The sequence below is a fragment of the Euprymna scolopes genome, chromosome 42 (genome assembly GCF_053919585.1).
Source record: "Euprymna scolopes isolate OS-2025 chromosome 42, ASM5391958v1, whole genome shotgun sequence".
NCBI lineage: Eukaryota > Metazoa > Mollusca > Cephalopoda > Sepiida > Sepiolidae > Euprymna > Euprymna scolopes.
In genome coordinates, this window is record NC_136523.1 from 55,125,642 (window position 1) to 55,145,051 (window position 19,410).

The 19,410-nt window shown below is 32.4% G+C and overlaps 1 protein-coding gene across 2 annotated transcripts in view; it reads left to right on the forward strand.

Moving 5' to 3' along the window:
• Positions 1-19,410, forward strand: part of LOC145267217 (uncharacterized) — a 204,265-nt gene that overhangs the window by 11,295 nt on the left and 173,560 nt on the right. Inside the window, exon 3 of one of the 2 annotated variants that reach the window (XM_080123281.1) lies at positions 3,790-4,198. The exons of the other annotated variant lie outside the window; for it this stretch is intronic. Within the exon in view, the coding sequence (XP_079979407.1) occupies positions 3,790-3,888 (99 nt within the window). The 3' untranslated portion in view covers positions 3,889-4,198. Of the gene's footprint in view, positions 1-3,789; positions 4,199-19,410 lie in introns of those variants that run through there. 2 annotated transcript variants of the gene reach the window in all.

A 19,410-nucleotide genomic window follows, 5' to 3' on the forward strand; every position in this document is an offset into this window, starting at 1 on the left:
GTTTATCATTTTTCAAATAGAAACTTTGGAGAAAATATTTGCAGCGTCAGCCATCATTTTCCTCTTAAAAAAACAATCTTAACAGACTAAACACCCAGAAAAAGTGTCCCGTAAAAAAATCCAATCAGTTGAAGCCCCCCAGCGCCGCTCTTTGACTCTCACTTTCAGAGGAAATAGAGACAGAAAGGCAGACATACATACGACCGTTTATATATATATATATATATATATATATATATATATATAGAGAGAGAGAGAGAGAGAGAGAGAGAGAGAACGTGTTAGGGCGAATAAATAGATTTAGTAACCTTATCTCCAAATTTAAAATGACCCAATCAAAGCATATCATAAGCTATTTACAGTTTCTCTTCCGATTCTCGGATTTTAATCATGTCAAAACGCACTTTATTTATTTTTGACCGATTGATTGTTGCTATTTCTCCTGATGAGTTTAGGGCAAAATAGATTTTCTAATTGATACACTAATTGGGTGATTCATTTTGTGCTACGAAACAGATACTGTCAAGAATTGTAAATGTCCACTGAATTAAATGAATAAAGTATAAATAATCACAAGCAATGAACTTTGGAATATAGACTTGTGTCATTCATTATATATATATATATATATATATATATATATATATATACATATTAAATAAAACTATCCACTTATTTAATGTTTCCTTTTCAGAGTAAATATGTTTTTCACTCATTTCAAAGTGTTTTTAACATGTTTTATTCACTATTTGCTCGTATATATATATATATATATATATATATATATATATATGTATACATATATATATATATATATATGTATACATATATATATATATATATATATATGTATACATATATATATATATATATATATATATATATATATGAAATCATGTGTTCCATCTGCTACAATCAAAATCCAAATTTTAGCGTCCTATAGTTAGTCGTTATTTATCGATCAAACCTCATTGTTGTCTGGCGACTTTGGCCTATAGGTACTTTATTTTGCGTTTGTGCAAACGTAGAATAACGAGAACAAAGCTTTCTTCGACATACTCTGCTTTAGTTAGCTATTTTATTTCAATGTTCTCTCCTTCTGAGGAACTTTCACAGACTTGAAATTAAATCGACACCGTTCTACAATCAACTATATACTAAGTTTTATGTCCGTAGACAAAAACATTTGAGAGAAGTTTGGGAGTGGCTTTATGTACCCACAGAGACAAATACCTAAAAAGAGAGGGGGGTAAAACTCGCTTCGTTGTTTTCAAATGATCTGAAATAACAGCAAGGGATGATCTGATTCTAACTATTTCTCATATGGGACATCTCCCATTGTTTGAAAATAGTGCACGGTTATGAATATCCCCAGTAGCAAATAAGTCTTATAAACTGTGATATTTACTCTGTGTATGACACCAGGAGTAGGTAGATTTTACATATGAGAAATATTTGGAATCAAGTCTTCCCCTGTATGTTATTTCAACCCATAGCAGCAAGTTTTAGCCTTCTTTCCATCAAGGTCAGATGTTTGGGGCAATATGAGATAATTTGTAACTCGTATGCAAAACTAACAAAACGAATGACTCTGATTGAAATACCGGTAAAGATACAGTGTTGAAAACTAAAATGGCAGTTTAAATCCCAAGAACCGAGCAGTCGTCAAGATATGATAAATTATAGTTTACAAGGGGAGGATCAGTTTTCTGTATTTAATTTAAAATAAAATGAACACCCACTTTATAGCCACATTTTAGGTGGGGAGGAGCCTGTTATTTTTTAGGGGTGCGTGTATTTACTAACTGTGGTCTGCTAGATCACCACTTAACCTTCCTTAAATTACTTCTTTTATAAATGTTTTCAGGAATGCTAAAAACAAATATTTCGTTTAAAATTTTCGCAAATAAGTACTTTTCCGAGTATAAAGCAAAGTAATTATTCATGTTATAATTATTATCGATAGTTCTACGACAGACATTTTTGCTAAAACCTCGGACAATAATTATATGCAGAGAATTAACATGCGACTTTGATCGCTTAACAGCAGAATTTCTGTCAGAAACCATATTGAAAATATTTTTCCCAAATTTCAGTACCCTTTACGGCAAATCCCGAGTCTGTAGATCGAAAATTGATCGAGTTATTGCGTAGGGAAAATTCCACAGAAAGAAAGACAAAAACACACACAGAGACATTTTCACTTTTATAGATACATAAATTATATTTTTTCCTAGAATGTCTTGTCCTTTTCTTATCCATGCTTAAGCTTAACCATATTAGGTTTCATACTCGCATTTTGTTGTGTAATCCATGAGTTTTGCTGGTTTACAGTAAATTCACTGGTTCTTTGTTTTAATTCAGTCTAATTTCTTTGTCGACATAAACATATGTAAAACAACACACGGTACACGTCTTTTTTCATCATCTCTGTTCCACTTATGACTTCTCTTTTCGCGAGAGCGGTGAATTAGTACTAACACTAACCGCTGAAGCGTCGTGGTTGCAATAGAAACCTGTCAGAAAAAAGTTGCTCACGTCCTTACGCTTGTTTTACGATTTGGACACCAGTAAATGAATCATGGCATTGTTTTACTGAACGAAAATTGATTTTTTTTCAGAATATTACTGAGAATATCTATCTATATCTATATATCTATAAATGTGAACGTGTCTGTCTGTGTGTCTGTGTGTCTGTGTGTCTGTCTGTCTGTGTACATTTCCCTACGCAATAACTCTGTCAATTTTTAGTCTATAGACTCGAAATTTATATACCGGGTACTGAGATTTGGGAAAATCGATGTGACGGGTGTCAGCCAGAAATTTGGCTGTTAAGGGGTCAAATTTCAACGATTTTACCTTTAAAAACTCTACCAAACTCCTCCGACAATTTTGAGTCTAGACACTTGAAATTTTAGATATAGGTTTCGTGAACCTGGATCTAACTTAATAAAGTGAGTTTAACCCGAAACTATAAATTTTAAGGGGTCATAATAGGGGTCAAAGTTTTAAAAAATTAACCATTTTTTTTTGTTTTTTTTTTTGTTTTTTTTGCATAGCAGACACCTCCAAACACCCGAGCAACGCCGGGCACCCCTGCTAGTATATATATAAAAGTGAACGTGTCTGCTGTGTGTGTTTGTGTGTTTGTGTCTGTGTACATTTCCCAACGCAATAACTCTGTCAATTTTAAGTCTACAGACTCGAAATTTGATATAAAGGGTACTGAGAGTTGGGAAAATCTATGTGATCGGGTTTCGGCCAGAAATTGTGCTTTTAAGGGGTCAAACTTCAACGATTTGACCTTTGAGAACTCTACAAAACTCCATTAACAATATTGGGTCTAAACACTTAAAATTTCGGATATAGGTTCCTTGGACATGGATCTAACTTAATAACTTGATTAAGGGGTCATAATAGGGATCAAAGTTTTAAAACATTGACCGTTTTTGGTGTTTTCTTTTCTTTGCTCAGCATTCACCTCTAAACACCCGGGCAAAGCCGGGGACCCATGCTAGTGATCTGTAATAATTGTTTGAAATTTGGTCAAAAAAATGAATGAGCGGTGAAGCTTTAAAGCACTTCCAGAAGACTAAATCTGCGAGTTAACCGTATATTAATCAACCACTACCGTGTTTGAATGATATATATTTATTTTAATCTTTTAAAATGAGTCTTCATAATGAGTCTTCATAATGTCTGTGTTCATTATATTTAGGAGTGTTTTCCTCCTCATTGTAGTTTATATTTCACTAGCTTTAGTAAAACCCATCCTTTTTGTCTTTTTAGGTGATTAACAGCGATGAGGCTGGTAGCGCAATAGATATAGCCGCTGAGTCCTACTGTTCCAAGCTAGTCAGAAGATACTGGTTTCAGCAGGTCAGATAATTAATTGACCAATGGTGTCACAAAAACGATGGAAATCAGTAATTTATGGGGATAAAGTTACAAGATCCCGCATTCCTATTCCCTCATGACTAATCACCTGGATAAGGCCAGAGGATGAGATGTCCGAAACGTGAGGAGACAACCAATACAAAGATAAGGATATCAATCCGACAAAAAAAAATGATTATAGAATTTTAGTATTTTCATTTACTTCTGTTTATATATTTTTCTGTTCATTGCTTCTGATCATCGTTTAAATATATATTTTTTGTTTCTATATTTGATTTTCTTGGTTCGCTTTTATTAAATATCACAGAAGGAAGCAAAAACAATCAACTAAAAACGGCCGCTGGTGTTACTAAATATGATGTTCTATAAGTTCTTCACTAAAAGAACTGTCCAAAACCTGAACTTATGATGAAAAAAAAAATGGAAGCTGGCAGTGAATCAAGCTTCAAGGCATTTTCTAGTCGATTGTTTAGTTATTACCTGAATGATAGAAGATAAATAACAATCTACTTCCATATATATATATATATATATATATATATATATATATATATATATATATACTATCCGTGACCCGTTGGGTCAGCATCAGCATGCTATATTAAATATGGAAATAATGCATGTGGTTGACGATTGTGACGTAAGAAAGTAGTGTTTTGTACCATAACAGAAAATGTTATATGAAAGTATATTGAAATGAAATAAAAATATAAAGATTTCTATAAGTTAGTGTGTTTATAATTGTTAATTTTTGAAAAAAAAAAAAAAACTTACAGCTATTGGCTTATAAATTGTTTACCATACTGATAGTTTAATGTGTACTCAAAACATCCCATAATACATTAAGTTAAATACATATTTTGATATATCTTTTATTTAAACGTTCAAAACAAATAATTAGGACGCTAATAAACATACTCAGTAAAACAATACGTTTTACTGTAGCGTAGATTCTTTGTTTTTAAGCACAAATTTCAACAAAAACATATTTTTGGGGGTATTTATTTATGTGGGTAATGTAGAAGAAAATGGAGAATAATTTTAAAATATGAAGGTTGTGAGTAAATTCCTGCTGTAAAATGCTGTTATGGTTGTCAACGGGTTAAAGTAGATTTATTTGTCAGAGAATTCGTTGAAATAACTTAAATGTAATACGGAAATGAACGATGTAAAGATGAAGAAAGTGTTAATAATTGATTATTTGGATAATTTAAATCCGAAAAAAAAAAAAAGCAATTGGGACGCTGAAAATGTAGACAGTAAAATAATACGTTTATTGTCGCGTTGATTATTTGTTTATGTACGCATGCTCACCGGAAGTTGTAAACCGGATATTGGATTGCAACACTCGTTACAATGTCATGTCAATAATATATATATATATATATATATATATATATATATATATATATATATATATCCATGTATTGGTTTTGAAATGTAATTATCGACTGACTCGTGTTTCGTTGTCTACGACTCATCACAGTAGCTGAATATAGAGAGATTCGAAATCGAGTGCCCCGTTAATGAGCCTGAAGTCTTTATTAGCTGGTCCATCCCGCTGACTGTTTGTATAAATCGCGATTTATTTAGATGCTATTTGTTTTTCTTTTGTGATACGTTTTTGTAATGAATTCAATTATTTACGAAAGTGCATTTTTACCTACATGCAATTTGGGAATAATGTTCCCTTTAACCAATTTGGTACCCCCACATGGGGAGCGGTATATATATATATATATATATATATATATATATATATATATATATATAAACATAGAGATTTCGCTGCCCTACGCTTCATCATTTTCAGGTTACAGTATGGAATACGATGTTCTCTAGGCTCTTGTTTACAGTATTTGCCCCGCGTCACGGTGTTTTTTATATAGTTATTGGATGTGCATTATAAACTATATTGTAATTTGTTACTAATCATGAAAGTCGTATCCTATGATTTTACTTTATATATATATATATATATATATATATAATTTGAAGCCTGTATTATTCTCTGCATAGCAACAATTTATTACGTCGTATGACGAAGATTTTTTGTTTTTACCAACCATTCGTTCGAAATGTTAACATTTACAATGACGTAAATTTGTTTATATTAATAAAACTCCATGTTGGTCTTTTATTGAGACTCTTTATTAGCTCGTAAAATTCATTAGTTGTAAAACTTTTTTATTGATTTTCAATATAAATGTTCATTAACATGTTTCCTTATTTCTATGGCCTTCTATCTTTTTGGGACAACTCACTGATCTTTAATGGTCCTCTAAACATTAGTCTGCCTAGTAATGTCAGATAATTGCACGAAATCATCTTAAAAAGTAAAACTTGCCAAATTTATTTCCCATAGCAAAAATATGGTTAACAGTCTTTAATCCTAAACCGGTAAAACATTTCGCAGATGTTACTTTACCTTGAATTGACAGCACTTTTCCTGGCCACCGTCATATACAAGCAAATATAATTGTGCCTGCTCCAAATATTTTATAAATGAAAAGGTTACAATTTAAATATTTGCTCATTTTGCAATCTATTTTTTGCTTACTTTTATGTCTATTATTTTTTAGCTTTCTAAATAATATTATCGTTTTAGTAGAGAATCTTTCCTGGGACTATCTTTTATTTTTCTGCTCTTACTCAATGAAGTAGAGATCATTTAAGATAAAGTAGTTAAAAAAGTTATCCGAATCCCGAACGATTATTTTTTTTTGAGGAAGCAGAGTTTTCACTACGTTAAAAATTAATTTTGCCATCAGAGGTAGACAGTTATTTTTTTTCTCACATGTGGAAAATTGTGTTTCTCCCTTTAACGTATGTTCAAATAAACGCAATAAATTTCGCCGATGTCTTAACATATGTTAAAATATGTTAACGTGTGCTGCGTTTTAAAAATGTTGGTTATCGCTAACAACTAAATGTAAAAAAAAACAAAAAACATTGAAACGTTAGTAAAAATAAGTAAAAGATAAAGTGCAGCAGAACTGACAGTCGAGAAAATGTATTCATTCACAAAAATAAAAAAAATATCTTATACCAAACGCAGGAAAATTCAGGTATCTCTTAAATGTGTAGAAATTGCATTTTGTTCTTTTTATTACATTTCTTTTAATAACTAGTTTCTTCTCGCTAAACCGTTGGAGACGTCATTCTTACAAAAATAAAATAAAAAAATATGTGACTGCCACTAACTCCAAATTCGAGACTGCGACTCAAACATAGTGATTGTGGTAGAATAATTAATTTATTTACAACTTTTCATGAATTAAACCCCCACACCGTTAAAGCAATGTTTTAAATCCAGTGTCTTGTTACCACTTTGAAACGCATACTATTAAATTGTAAAAACAGATATTACTTTAGCACCGTAAAAAGTATGTACGTCGATAGAGAATTAAAATCTACTTGGTTTGGCATACGTTTTTTTTATTTTTTGCTAATATTTGTGTGTTTTATTATTTTCGACAGTTAACTTTCTGCACCTTTACTAAGTGAATAAATACTATTAAATTAAGGGGGTCGTTAGATCCTATTTTTATTAATAGAGGGTAGACCTCCACCCCCAAATAAAATGTACTCGGGAAAACCGATTTTATAGCAAGTTTAAGAATAGTATACCAACAACTAAAGTGAAAAGAAAACAAATAGTCCATATATAATTTATATGAAAGTCAATAAATCTACTTTTCTTATATCGGAATGAGTTTTACTCATGTTTTAAGTTATTTTCAAGCGCTTTTCATTATTTTTAAAAATAGTAAGTTGCAGGTTCGTTGGTGTCAAATATCTTCCAAGTTTATTTGTTTTTTTTTTAATAATCCGGTAGCCGCTAGAGCAAAATTTTACTTGCTTGATTATAATCGATATCTCTAGAACTAGCGGGAAACCTCTAAATTGATAACACTGATAATTCCATTTTTTTTGCCAATGTTACGTAAAACACTCTCTTGTAAAATTCTTATTCTATCTATACGGGAAGTAATATTTAAAGATTCATTTTTTTTTTATTTTTCGATACATATTGGATGAACTTCTGTACACAACATATCTGAGAACACTGCCATACATAAAAAAATACCTTTGTGTGAAATTTGCGAAGAATAACTTCAGCTGTTTCCGAACATATGCTGAAGATAGGCACCGCCAAAACTAAGGGGGGGCAGGTCAGTACTTTTTGACGGACCGTCTTTTTAAAAATCTACCAAAAATCAGGTAATTATCCGATCAATACGAAATTTTTAGCGATTATTAGGTGAAGAATGACCTTTATAAGAGTGTATTTATTTTTCATAAACGATATTTATATATATATATTTTTTTGCTTACAAACCCCCCCTTGTTTTGAAGTGGGAACAAATATGCTTAAAATAATCATCTGAAACTGAAATCAGCATATTGTGTTGTTGTAAGGGACAGAATTATAGATTAAAAAAAAATTGTTTGCATACCTTATTTTGACGTCTGAATATCAGAACTTCGATTGTGTTTAATTATCCTGCTTTTGAGTTTTGAAGTGTGAAATTCGGTGAATATGTTAAGTAAAATAATTAATTTAAGTTAAGCAAAACAAAAAAAAAATTAATATTTATACGAAAAAAGCTATTTTAAAATTTTTGATAAATAAATTAACAATTTTTTTATAGCGAGCCGAATAATGCATGCCCATTATTAAACAGGGCATGCTTTGAATAATCGATACCAAAAAAAAAATTCGATAAATATTGTGCCCTTTGTGTTAAAAATAGCATCATTTTTTTCGATCCCGTTTGAAAACGTTTGCCGCCTTTTGACTACGGTGGACCAAACGCGCTGAAATAATATTTTTTATTCTGCTTTAAATTGCCCCCCCCATTTTGGGGAACCTGGCCCCCACACACATACACATTAAAAACCAAACGCATACAAATGGTCACCCATCTGGTACTGGCCAGCCTCAGCTTAATAATACATTGAAATTTTCGTCACTGAAAAATAAGTTTTTTTTTGGCCTGTTTGGTCTTCCATAGTTTGCTTTTTATCAAACGAAAACGTAAACAGAGTCGATCTGAACTCTACGTCAACGCGAAATATCTGGTTACCTATATGAATAAGTGGAATTATTTGAAATTCAGGTACTTATATTATAATATTTTTGCATATTCTCTTAGAAAATCATCCTAAATCTTAGACAATAAATAAATAAATTAATTATTTCAAAACCCCTTTTTTTTTAATATTTAAGTACACTTTTTGTGCAAGAAAAAAAATGTCAATTGTTAACTTTTTGGGAAAATTTAACATTTAAAATTGAATTAAAAATAGTAGAAAAAGTTTTACATTATTCTGTTTTCTATATGATAAAATTCAGGGTTTTATCTTTCTGGAAAAAAAGTTACTCAGAAATAATGGATTTTAATAAATGTAATTTCGTTTTAAAAAACAACAACAACTTGATTTTGCGGCCATTTTTGGCGGTGCCTAGCTGAAGAAACTCTCTTTCCCACAATAACACACGAAGTCACTTTCATATAATAGTAGCGATATTGTTTCCAAAAATAATTACCCTCATTATACATATTTAAATAAATATTAATTATTCCATATTAGAAGAAACTAAACTAATTTGCGTTTTTCCTTATACTTCAATTACTAGAAATAATATTAGCAAGGACAAAAAATAATATTAACAAAAACAGAGCTATTAATAAAAATAATGATAGCGCTCGAAGCTACAAGTGTAATAATAATAATAATAATAAGAAGAAGAAGAAGAAGAAGTTTTACCATAAACAGACACCAAACCAAGTAATGGGGGTAAAGAACGATTGGAAGACAGAGGAAAGAAATCACAAACCAGACCTCCGCTAGAGAAGTGTAAAGAGTACTGGGGCATTGGGAAGGTTCATTTCCAGTGATGGTCAATGATCGCCGTCCACGAGGAATCAATGGTAAGCGACTGGGGTGATGACGCTAATTGTTTTAAAAAGGTTATCGAAGGTTATGTTATAACGCAAATTGTTTTACAAATGGTTACAATAGTAGGAGAGCACTGGATGTCTGGGGAGACTTTTGATCACTCAGACTCCAGGGAACACCACAAGTTGTTCTCAAAGAGCAATCTTTGATGACGGCTCGTGTGACTACTTCTAGTTAGTATACAATAATTACGAAAGAAAAACACGAACAGAACAAGCTGAACCGACAAAAGCAACACGCTGCTAGAGCCAAATGTAGGAAGAATGACATGTTCATAATATTAATGTCGAATGGCTGAAGGACATGAAAGAAAGACTACTACAAACTAACAAGGAGACAAAGAATGAAATCAGCAAAAGTATCCTCCCGACAAACCGACGAAAAAAATAGCAAACTAGAGAGCACCAGAATAGATAAAATAATGAATGCATGAATTCTACTTCCAAACTTGAACAGATGTATCCACGGATTCCCTTTACAATATACTAAGTAAATTCCATACCCGATACAAGTTCACTAATGCATATGACAGAAAAAGAAACAATTAGTACACATGGATGACATAAAACTGTTTGCACCCCCCCCAAAAAAAATATGCGCTAACGGCGATAATAAACACAACCAGAATCTTCAGTCAGAATATCTGAATAGAATTCAGTTTGAATAAGTGTGCACTGCTTATCATGAGAAGTGGAAAACTGGAAGTTACAGAAAGCATTAAACAACCCAACAAAACGGACATACGGGCACTAGGTGAACAGGATAACTAAAAGGTATTTTGAAGTTCGTAGAATAGAAACCATCCAAGCAACAAAATTGAAAGAGAAAATTGGAAAATAATACCTCAGTATAGCAGAAACACTCCTCGAAAGTAAACTATATAGTAGAAACCTAATAAAATGTATAAACACATGGGCAGTGTCACTAGTAAAATACTCTGGACCTTTTATATGTTAGACCATATAAGAACAAAGGCATCTAGATGTGATCAGGAAACTCATATCTATACACAATGCACTGAACTCAAAGTATGATGTTGGTCGACTCTATGTAAAAAAGAAAAAAAAACTTATGAAGAAGATTTCGTTGTCTTCTAAAGACTTTAAATTACACCAAAACTTTTGAAAAATACATCATACAGAACACCGAAATAATAATTACCGCAGCAAGAGACACCGAGGAAACAAGCAATGCAGGCAAACAAGAGACAACGGGTGAGAAGAGAAAGGAAAAAAATGAGAAGACAATCAGCTTCACGAATGATTTATAAAAATGTCAAAAGATAAAACTAGTGAAAACACTTGGAAAAATAGGTAACCTAATCAGCGAAACTGAATCCCGAATAAGAGTCGCATAATTAAACAAAGTTAAAACAAACCACTGCAATACAAATATCAGCATGATACAAGGAAACTGTAAATGAAGACTCTCTTAAAAAGAGACGAAACAATAAGACTTATAATAAGAAAATGCAGCAAACTAGCATAAAATTAATATAAAAATAGACACGACCAAGTGTGGAAAGCAATATATTTGGAATTATGCAGACAGCTTCCCCTGGAACACCTAGACTTATAGTATAATCACAGACCGACAACAGTACTTAAAAACGAAAGCCACAAAACTATAAATATAGGTAAACTCTCATCCACCCATATCAAAGAAAGGGAGGGATTGTTATCAAAAGTCACGGAGGTGAGAAACAGCGAGAAGAGAAAGCACTAGGCAGATCTCTGCTCGATGAGTTAGAAAAGGGTTTCGACTTTTGGGGAGTCTTATTGCTACCCAAATTAAAGTAAATACCAATGTCGCCGTATATGAGCAATTAACAGTGAATGGCTATTGCGATGCTGCATATATACTCCACAAACTTTATCGAAAAAGGTGGAGAGTACTGGTAATCTGGGGAGGCTTGTTATCACAGTGGTCCCAGAAAATTTACATGTTTTGTTTTCTCCTAATAAGTAAATAAAATATAGGTTATATATAGTAAGACCGACATCATCATCATGAGCCACATCTTCTGCTTGCTTCTGATTGGGAACCAGCTGATTTATTATTATTATTATTATTATTATTATTATTATTATTATTATTATTATTTATATATATATATATATATATATATATATATATATATATATATATATATATATATATATATATATATATATATATATATTTGCATTCCTTGCGATCCAGGGCAAGTTGGTTGATGGACATCCTACTGTTGAGAGATACCCAACTGAAACATTTTCTCTCCACCTATTCCTTGGCTTTTCTTCTGCCTCTTTTGCCTTCTAACATGCCTACAAAGAAACACTTTGAGAGGCCAGTTGTTGATTGTTTGACATGGTCAAAAATTTAGGGAGGTAACTTTTTATTTAATCAAATAGACGGAGTAGGTAATTAGCTTCACGGAGGGTAGCTATTTTGTATTTTACTCGATCAGACGATGTACCGTAATAAAACGCATTACGTGATTTCGAAACACCAATGCAATTAGTTAACTGTATCGTCAATGTTATATAATTATGGCCATTTAAAACTGCGTGGAGGATATAAATTTGATAAAATTTTACTTTAACACTTGAGGAAACCTATTTTATTTAAGAATGGCGCTGTGTTTTTGGAAAGTGGCCAGACTTGCCCGGATCACTGAAGAAAGTCAGTTTATGCCCGGAATAAATAAAAAGACAGATACTGCGTGTCTTAAATTTTCGAATGAAATAAAAGTCAAATAAATTTCACCAATATTTTTCTATCACAGATGGCGGATAATATCTATGCATCTCTATATATTGCAACAGTGCACCGACTAAACATTCATCATGTTTCATGACTTAATTAATTTGTACGAAACAGAATTTTAAGGCTAATATCATGTAATCACGACTGTTATCTTTTATATTATCTCAATTATTATTGGCCTATTAAACTAAAGGCAGGTAGGCATGCTGGCAGTGGTTTACTACACGGACTGTCGACATGGCTGTCACTATTTCGAATGCAGTTCGTTCCACAAAAGTCATTAGCACTTAGGATGTTGGCAATTATAACCTGGTTCCTCTCATATGCACCTAATATCATTCTAGAAGAAAAATCTGACTATAAAAATATCAAGATTATTAATTACAAGAATAGAATTTCTGATTCCTATGATACGTTGATGATTAAAGTAAATTCAAAACTAATTTGCCATATTGCATGTTTCTTTAATTAACCACGATATTTGTACTATTCATATGTCTTTGAACATAGAGAAAATTAAAGAGTATTTTAAAATTCCGTAATTGCTTCTTTCATATGAGTAAAAGCAATGTACGAAAATCGATATGCACGAGGATATTTATTCAGTTCAATATTCCGTTCAATAATGATTATGCACTAAATCTTCTACTTAGTAGGTCAAATTAATATTATTTCGCGGGAAAATATTAGTTAATATAGTTTGGATAATATAGACTAAGCATTGGCGTATTGAATTAAAATAGACTGCATTTTAGAACATTTTCTCTGTAATTAAACATAACGTAATCATTAAGCAACGTAATTTCTGTTAGATTATTGAGTCCAGCAGAAGCCAAACATTTAAGTGTGCATTGAAAATAGTACACCCTGCTACAATAAAACATATTGCTGAATCTACGCAGAAAGAACTATGTATCCTAACAAGTTTTATTTTATCATTCCTGGGGAAAGGCATCGCATACATACGTACGCAGTCTTACTCCTACTGACACATTTCTATTCCCGCATTACTGTTTTAATCTATAAATAATCGGATATTATCATTTAGTTGTTTTCAAGAGCACCAATTCCGACAAGAGGTGTTTCAGGCTAACTACTTATGTGTCCTGTTGCCCCCCGAAATAACTTTCGACTTTGTATATTGGCTCCCTTTGTATGATCGCTCTAGGTATCCTTTCGGCTTTTCTCGAAATAATTATGGCTAGAAAGCTATATATTTTTTTTACTCACGTTAATACCTTTTTAAGCATATCGCCAGTTGAACGTAAGGGGTTTCTATTTGGGACCATGCCTAGGAAAATAGTAAAATGTTGGTTTGAATTACATTTAAAAAGATAACGAAATTGGATATAGGGAAACGACATTTATTGTCTTAACCATGAAATAAGGTTCAGCACAAGGTGGCTCTAGTGAGTCTCAGGTATTGTACCTCAGTGCCTGTCTCATAGACAAAGAAGAGTGTGAAAGACGGCAATAAGAAGAGCAATTTATGTTTGCAAACCGGAGAATTTGTTCAGGTCATCAGCTCTAGGAAGGTTATCGACCATGACTGAACTAGCCTTTCTCCCCCAGTTTATATATCAGTGTTAAACCAATTTCAACAATAATTTCCACGGCTTCATACAATATGATGATGACTTTGTAAATGAAAGCTATAACTATTTGTACGCGTGTGTGTTTCTACGTCTTCATTGCCAACTACAGTAATCATTTATATTACCTCATTCGTCATTTTAAATTACTTTTAATTTAAATGTGTTTTATTCGATGTAAATTTGTTTCCGTTATCTCTCACATTTTAATCAAGATTTAATTCATTTTAAACGTATTCGTCGAGCGTTTACTCATTTAAAATTCAGTCCATTATCTGGGAGATTATGTTCTTTACATAATTTCGCCATCCATTTCCTTACAGTTTCACTTGTTTTTCGTTAAATTAGCTGGATTTTTTTAATATTTTTTTATGTGGCAATTATATATTCTGAATATAATTAAGGTGCAAAAGTAAGAGACAGCCTGGTCAAATTTTGGGTTTGAAAAAAAAAAAAACTTTGCTGGCCCAACTCCTTCAGCGTTCTGTTAAATCTGTGGGTGGGAAAAAGTTTAGTTAATACAAAAAATGTAATAAGTGATACAGATTATAAATCGTTTAAGGCAAAAACCGCTGTTATTAACGCTTAATTAACTTTATAAAATTCTGTCAACAATATGAGCAATTTGGACTGAGCACGAGCAGAGAAAGAGATATAAACATACGTAGTTAAAAGAAAGAAATCAAGTAATCATAAACCAGACATAAAGAATATTTGATTTTTTAGATGAGGATCGACTCTCCATATAATTTTGATATTCGAAATACTGTTCTCATCTTGACGTTTCAATCACTACCAGAACAGTAGCAGAAACTCTCCATGAAGCAAGCGAACAACAGAACATAGTGTGTTTAAAATAACCTACCTAATAGGCTTGTATATAATAGTGTCTATCATCTCTTTTCACTTGTGAAGTAATCCATTTCGGATAAAGTTAATGACGGTTGTCAAGCGTAAAAAAACGCCTTTTTAGAGCCTTCCGCACCTTAGTTTTATTTGGGTTTTTTTTTTCACTTGTATATAATGGTGTTTATCTTCTTTTTTTTGTTTTGGCGGGGCTATGTCATCGAATTGCTTAGTTTATTCACTCGTAAACTTATATATAATCATGTTCTTATGGGGTGTATCTCGCACCATCTCACAAAAATATTGGGTCATCAGGCAATAATGTGCGCCGTTTCAGGACCTTCCTCCCCATGGCTTGTTCGCGTATCGGCCCCTTCACTGATGCGAGGTTCAATGATCCGAATTGCATTTGAATAAACTAATGCAATTCAGATAATTAAAATAAAATTAATTTAATAAGTCAAACAAAAAACAGAAAAGTAATAATAATATTTTCGTGCCGTATACTAATAATCTCTAGTAATCATTTGTCAGAGGTATTCTTTTAAAATCTATTTAGCTTACAGTTGTGTTAATGACGTAATAAACAAACGTTTCTCTGATTTTCGCTTGTAAATAGGGTGTCTTGTAATATTTGTGAGGGAAATGCCCCGAGGAACTGCGCTTAATTGCACGAGGTTGAGTTTATGCATAGAATCGAGAGAAGTGTTAATTTTGTCAGACATTTCATAATTCGTATGTCAACCTGACACCTTCCATTGAAATAAAATATTTTAAAATGATATTCGAAATGATTCCACGCGTTTAAACTTTACGAGTCGATAGAGAATTTAATGTTGGTGCGTTTGTTAAAAATGTTATGTGGTGTTATTATTTGAGTCATGAATTCTCAACTGTTTACTATTTTGAACTTTGACCAAACATGCACTTAAAACACGTGTCTAGTAATAAAACAGTTAAAAGAAATAAAATGTAATACAGAAAAGGAACTTTTAAAGCGTTCAGAAATGTGGTGAATTTTGCTGTGTAATGATGGTGTGACATTTGGAAGGAGAAATACACATAGGTGCGTCTCGTATTTTTAATAGCAGCCGAAACACAGTGATCATTTTTTTTAGCGAACGCGGTCATAGCAGTAATTATAGTGGTTTTAACAATAACAATATTCACACTCGTCTAAAAGGTTTAAGAATTTGGGGTATATTGCCCGTCTTTATTAAATAATAGCGAGGGGTAACCGGCGTTCCGAGTGTTTTTCAGTGTGTGTGGTCGGTGGGGGTGGGGGTGTTAATGAACACCTAAGAATAAGCGAAGTAAAAAAAGAAAACACGAAAACTAACGTTAAAACTTATCTGAAAAATAAAGCGGGGGGAGTATCCGGGCGATAGGGGGTTATCAAAACATCGAGAAAAAAAACACAAAAAAGAACTAACGTAAGGCAAACGAACGATGTTAAATGTAAAAATCTGAAAAACAAAAAAGAAAACAGAAAAACGAACGTTAAAACTTCTGAAAATTACCCCCCCCGAAAAAAAAACACGTGAAAAATGGCTTAAATAAGCCTGTTTCAATATTCAAATTTCAAAAAAAAAATCGGTGGGTATCCGGGTGTTTTGGGGTATGTGCGGTCGGTCGGAGGTGTGGGGGGTTAATGAAAACCTAAGAATAAGCGAATTAAAAAAACAGAAAAACAAACGTTACGTGAAAAATGGCTTAAATAACCCTGCTTCAATATTAAAATTTAAATAATCGAAAAAAAAGAAGACATCTCACACCACGATTCGAACCTAAAAGATTTAGATAATAACCCAACGCCCTAGCCAACTGAGCTAACACGACGTACATTAAATTTTATCAGTTCTACAAATATTTAAAATGAATCAGGTTATGACGTCGTCTGACGCATGCGTACAACCGATTTCGTGATGAGAGGACGGTTTTCAGGTTGAAAAGATTATCGCTTTTGGCCAATTTTTCGATATTTGTCAACGAAGGATTGGGCTTTCATATGAGACCAAATTTGTGAATTTTTGTTCTGTCTGTCGAAAGTTTTTAGCAAACACATAAACATACACACATACATACATACATACATTTTCGCTTTTATATATATATATATATATATATATATATATATAGATTTTAAAGTAAGTTACTATATGGAAATAAGCATTCTTACACTGCAACACCCCATAAAAGTATGTGAAAAGGTATTCAGCAACTACGTAGACATAGAATACAAGAGACCAACTCCACATTTGCCTGTGCAATTGTCTTTGGACCTTCCGTTTATTGACGTTACTGTTTTTACAAGTTCACAAACTCGCCTATATCTTAATAACTTTCTAAACCTCAAATGCAAAGCATAAATGTTATGTATCTATGATGTATTTTTCCCTTTCCATCTGGCCACATTGTAATAAATAGAATATTAAACTAATATAAAGAAATGTGTGCCACTTCGAAGCCTACTTTCCTGACAATGAGAATGGAGACATGATGGTATGTTGCAGTTAATATGTATCCCCTATCTCCTACCACAAGGTGTAACACAAAGTGAAAATTTAAGGATTAAAGTACTAATTACAAGAAGCAGATTACTCTGGCACATGAAAGAAATGCCATTAAGGAATTCACCTTGGGTACCACTACAGACGATTATCAACATTACCCGTTTTCTTAAATTAAGAGAGAATAAGACCTGAAAGATTAGGGGTCCTATTCATGTAGAAAATATTAATTCAGACTGATAGAAAATAAATATTGGCACAAAGTCGGACATCCATCGAATGGATTGTCAAGACGAATTCCAAACTTTATATGCGTAGAAAAACGCCACATACAAACACAGCTAACGTCAACAGTACGTGTAAAATGCATGCAGCTGATTGCATGCCATGATTTTCCGTAGATTTGATGGTCGCTTAATTGTTAATTAACAAGACTGGAAACCTGTTTGTAAATTTCGTATTTAGTTCTTTCCACACAAGGACATCGTGTACGACGTTACGAACCATCACGTAGTTTCTTCTTTAAGTACCCGGCTGATCCCAAGAATGCATTCTAACTAAAGATAAACAAGCCAAACAATAAACCTCCCACCTTCTTTAGTTGTATCTTGTTGAACTCGGGAATGTTCCTGTGGAACTCGGGAATGTGTACGGAATTTCGCGCGGAACCCTTTTATTTATTTTACGGGGGTAGGATATGCACTTGATTCGTCAACCATGACTGGATAAAGGTCGCAAGTAATTTGCAGTTCGCAGGATGATATCATTTTTTACAATTGTTTTTTCCAATTATTCTAACCACTGCGCAACGGGTACTTGCGAACAATTCTAGTGCGAATCAATCTTAGGAGCTTTAAACCTATTTTATTTCTATTTGTAAATGTCATACTCAAGATGAGAACATTATTCCGATGAATCCTAATGATATAAATACCTATTACTCATCTAAAACTTTCAGAAACAATAAATTCCAATAAGATGACCTGATTTATAGAGAATTAATGAACTCGTAATATGATGCTAAATAACTCTAAGCAATATATAGCATGCACTTTTTTATGGAATTAACTGCAATTAATATTTCGAGTGACGTTGACTAAGTAAACCGGATAAATCAGAGGTAATTGCTAATTACATTGTTATAGTGATTGCACTTATGAATTCATGAACTTAAAATTTCACCGCTTTGTTGTAGATATTGTGCAGTGTGAAGATCTAATAAAGCAACACCTGTTATGGACGTTGTTAAGAAGCAGAGATTAGTCATTGAATTTATCCATGCGGAAATAAATAAACAGGTCAAGATTCAGCTGCGCCTGTTAAACGTTTGAGAAGCAGATGCGTTTGATGTTAGCACAGCTAGTATATGGGTTCGGCGATTTTAGAGTGGCGAACCAGACGTGTCTCGAAAAACACGTGTCTGACTTTTATGAAGGAGGCATCTAAGAGTCTGTCAAAAGTACATTAAGTATAAAAGTGACTATGTAAGAAAAATAAATTTCATAGCACAAAATATTGCCTGTTGTAATAGTACCATTCCCGACGCTGTAGTTCTTCAGCGGTTTTATTTTTTTAGTTAAGAATATGAGAATTTATGTGTGGAACGATGACCGTACTATCTTCGATTAAATATTCGATATTTAGTGGAAAAATTGCTCTTATTCAAGTTTCTCTTAAAATTGCTGCATTAAAAAAATGTTTATCTCAGCATTTTTGCCAAATCGACTCCGCATTTAATTTTTTTTCTTTTAATTTATATCTCTATTAAATGTCAAATTCTGTCTATTATCACTGACATTTTAATAAATATTTTATTTATCAGTTTTTTTTTATTTTCTTTTACTATG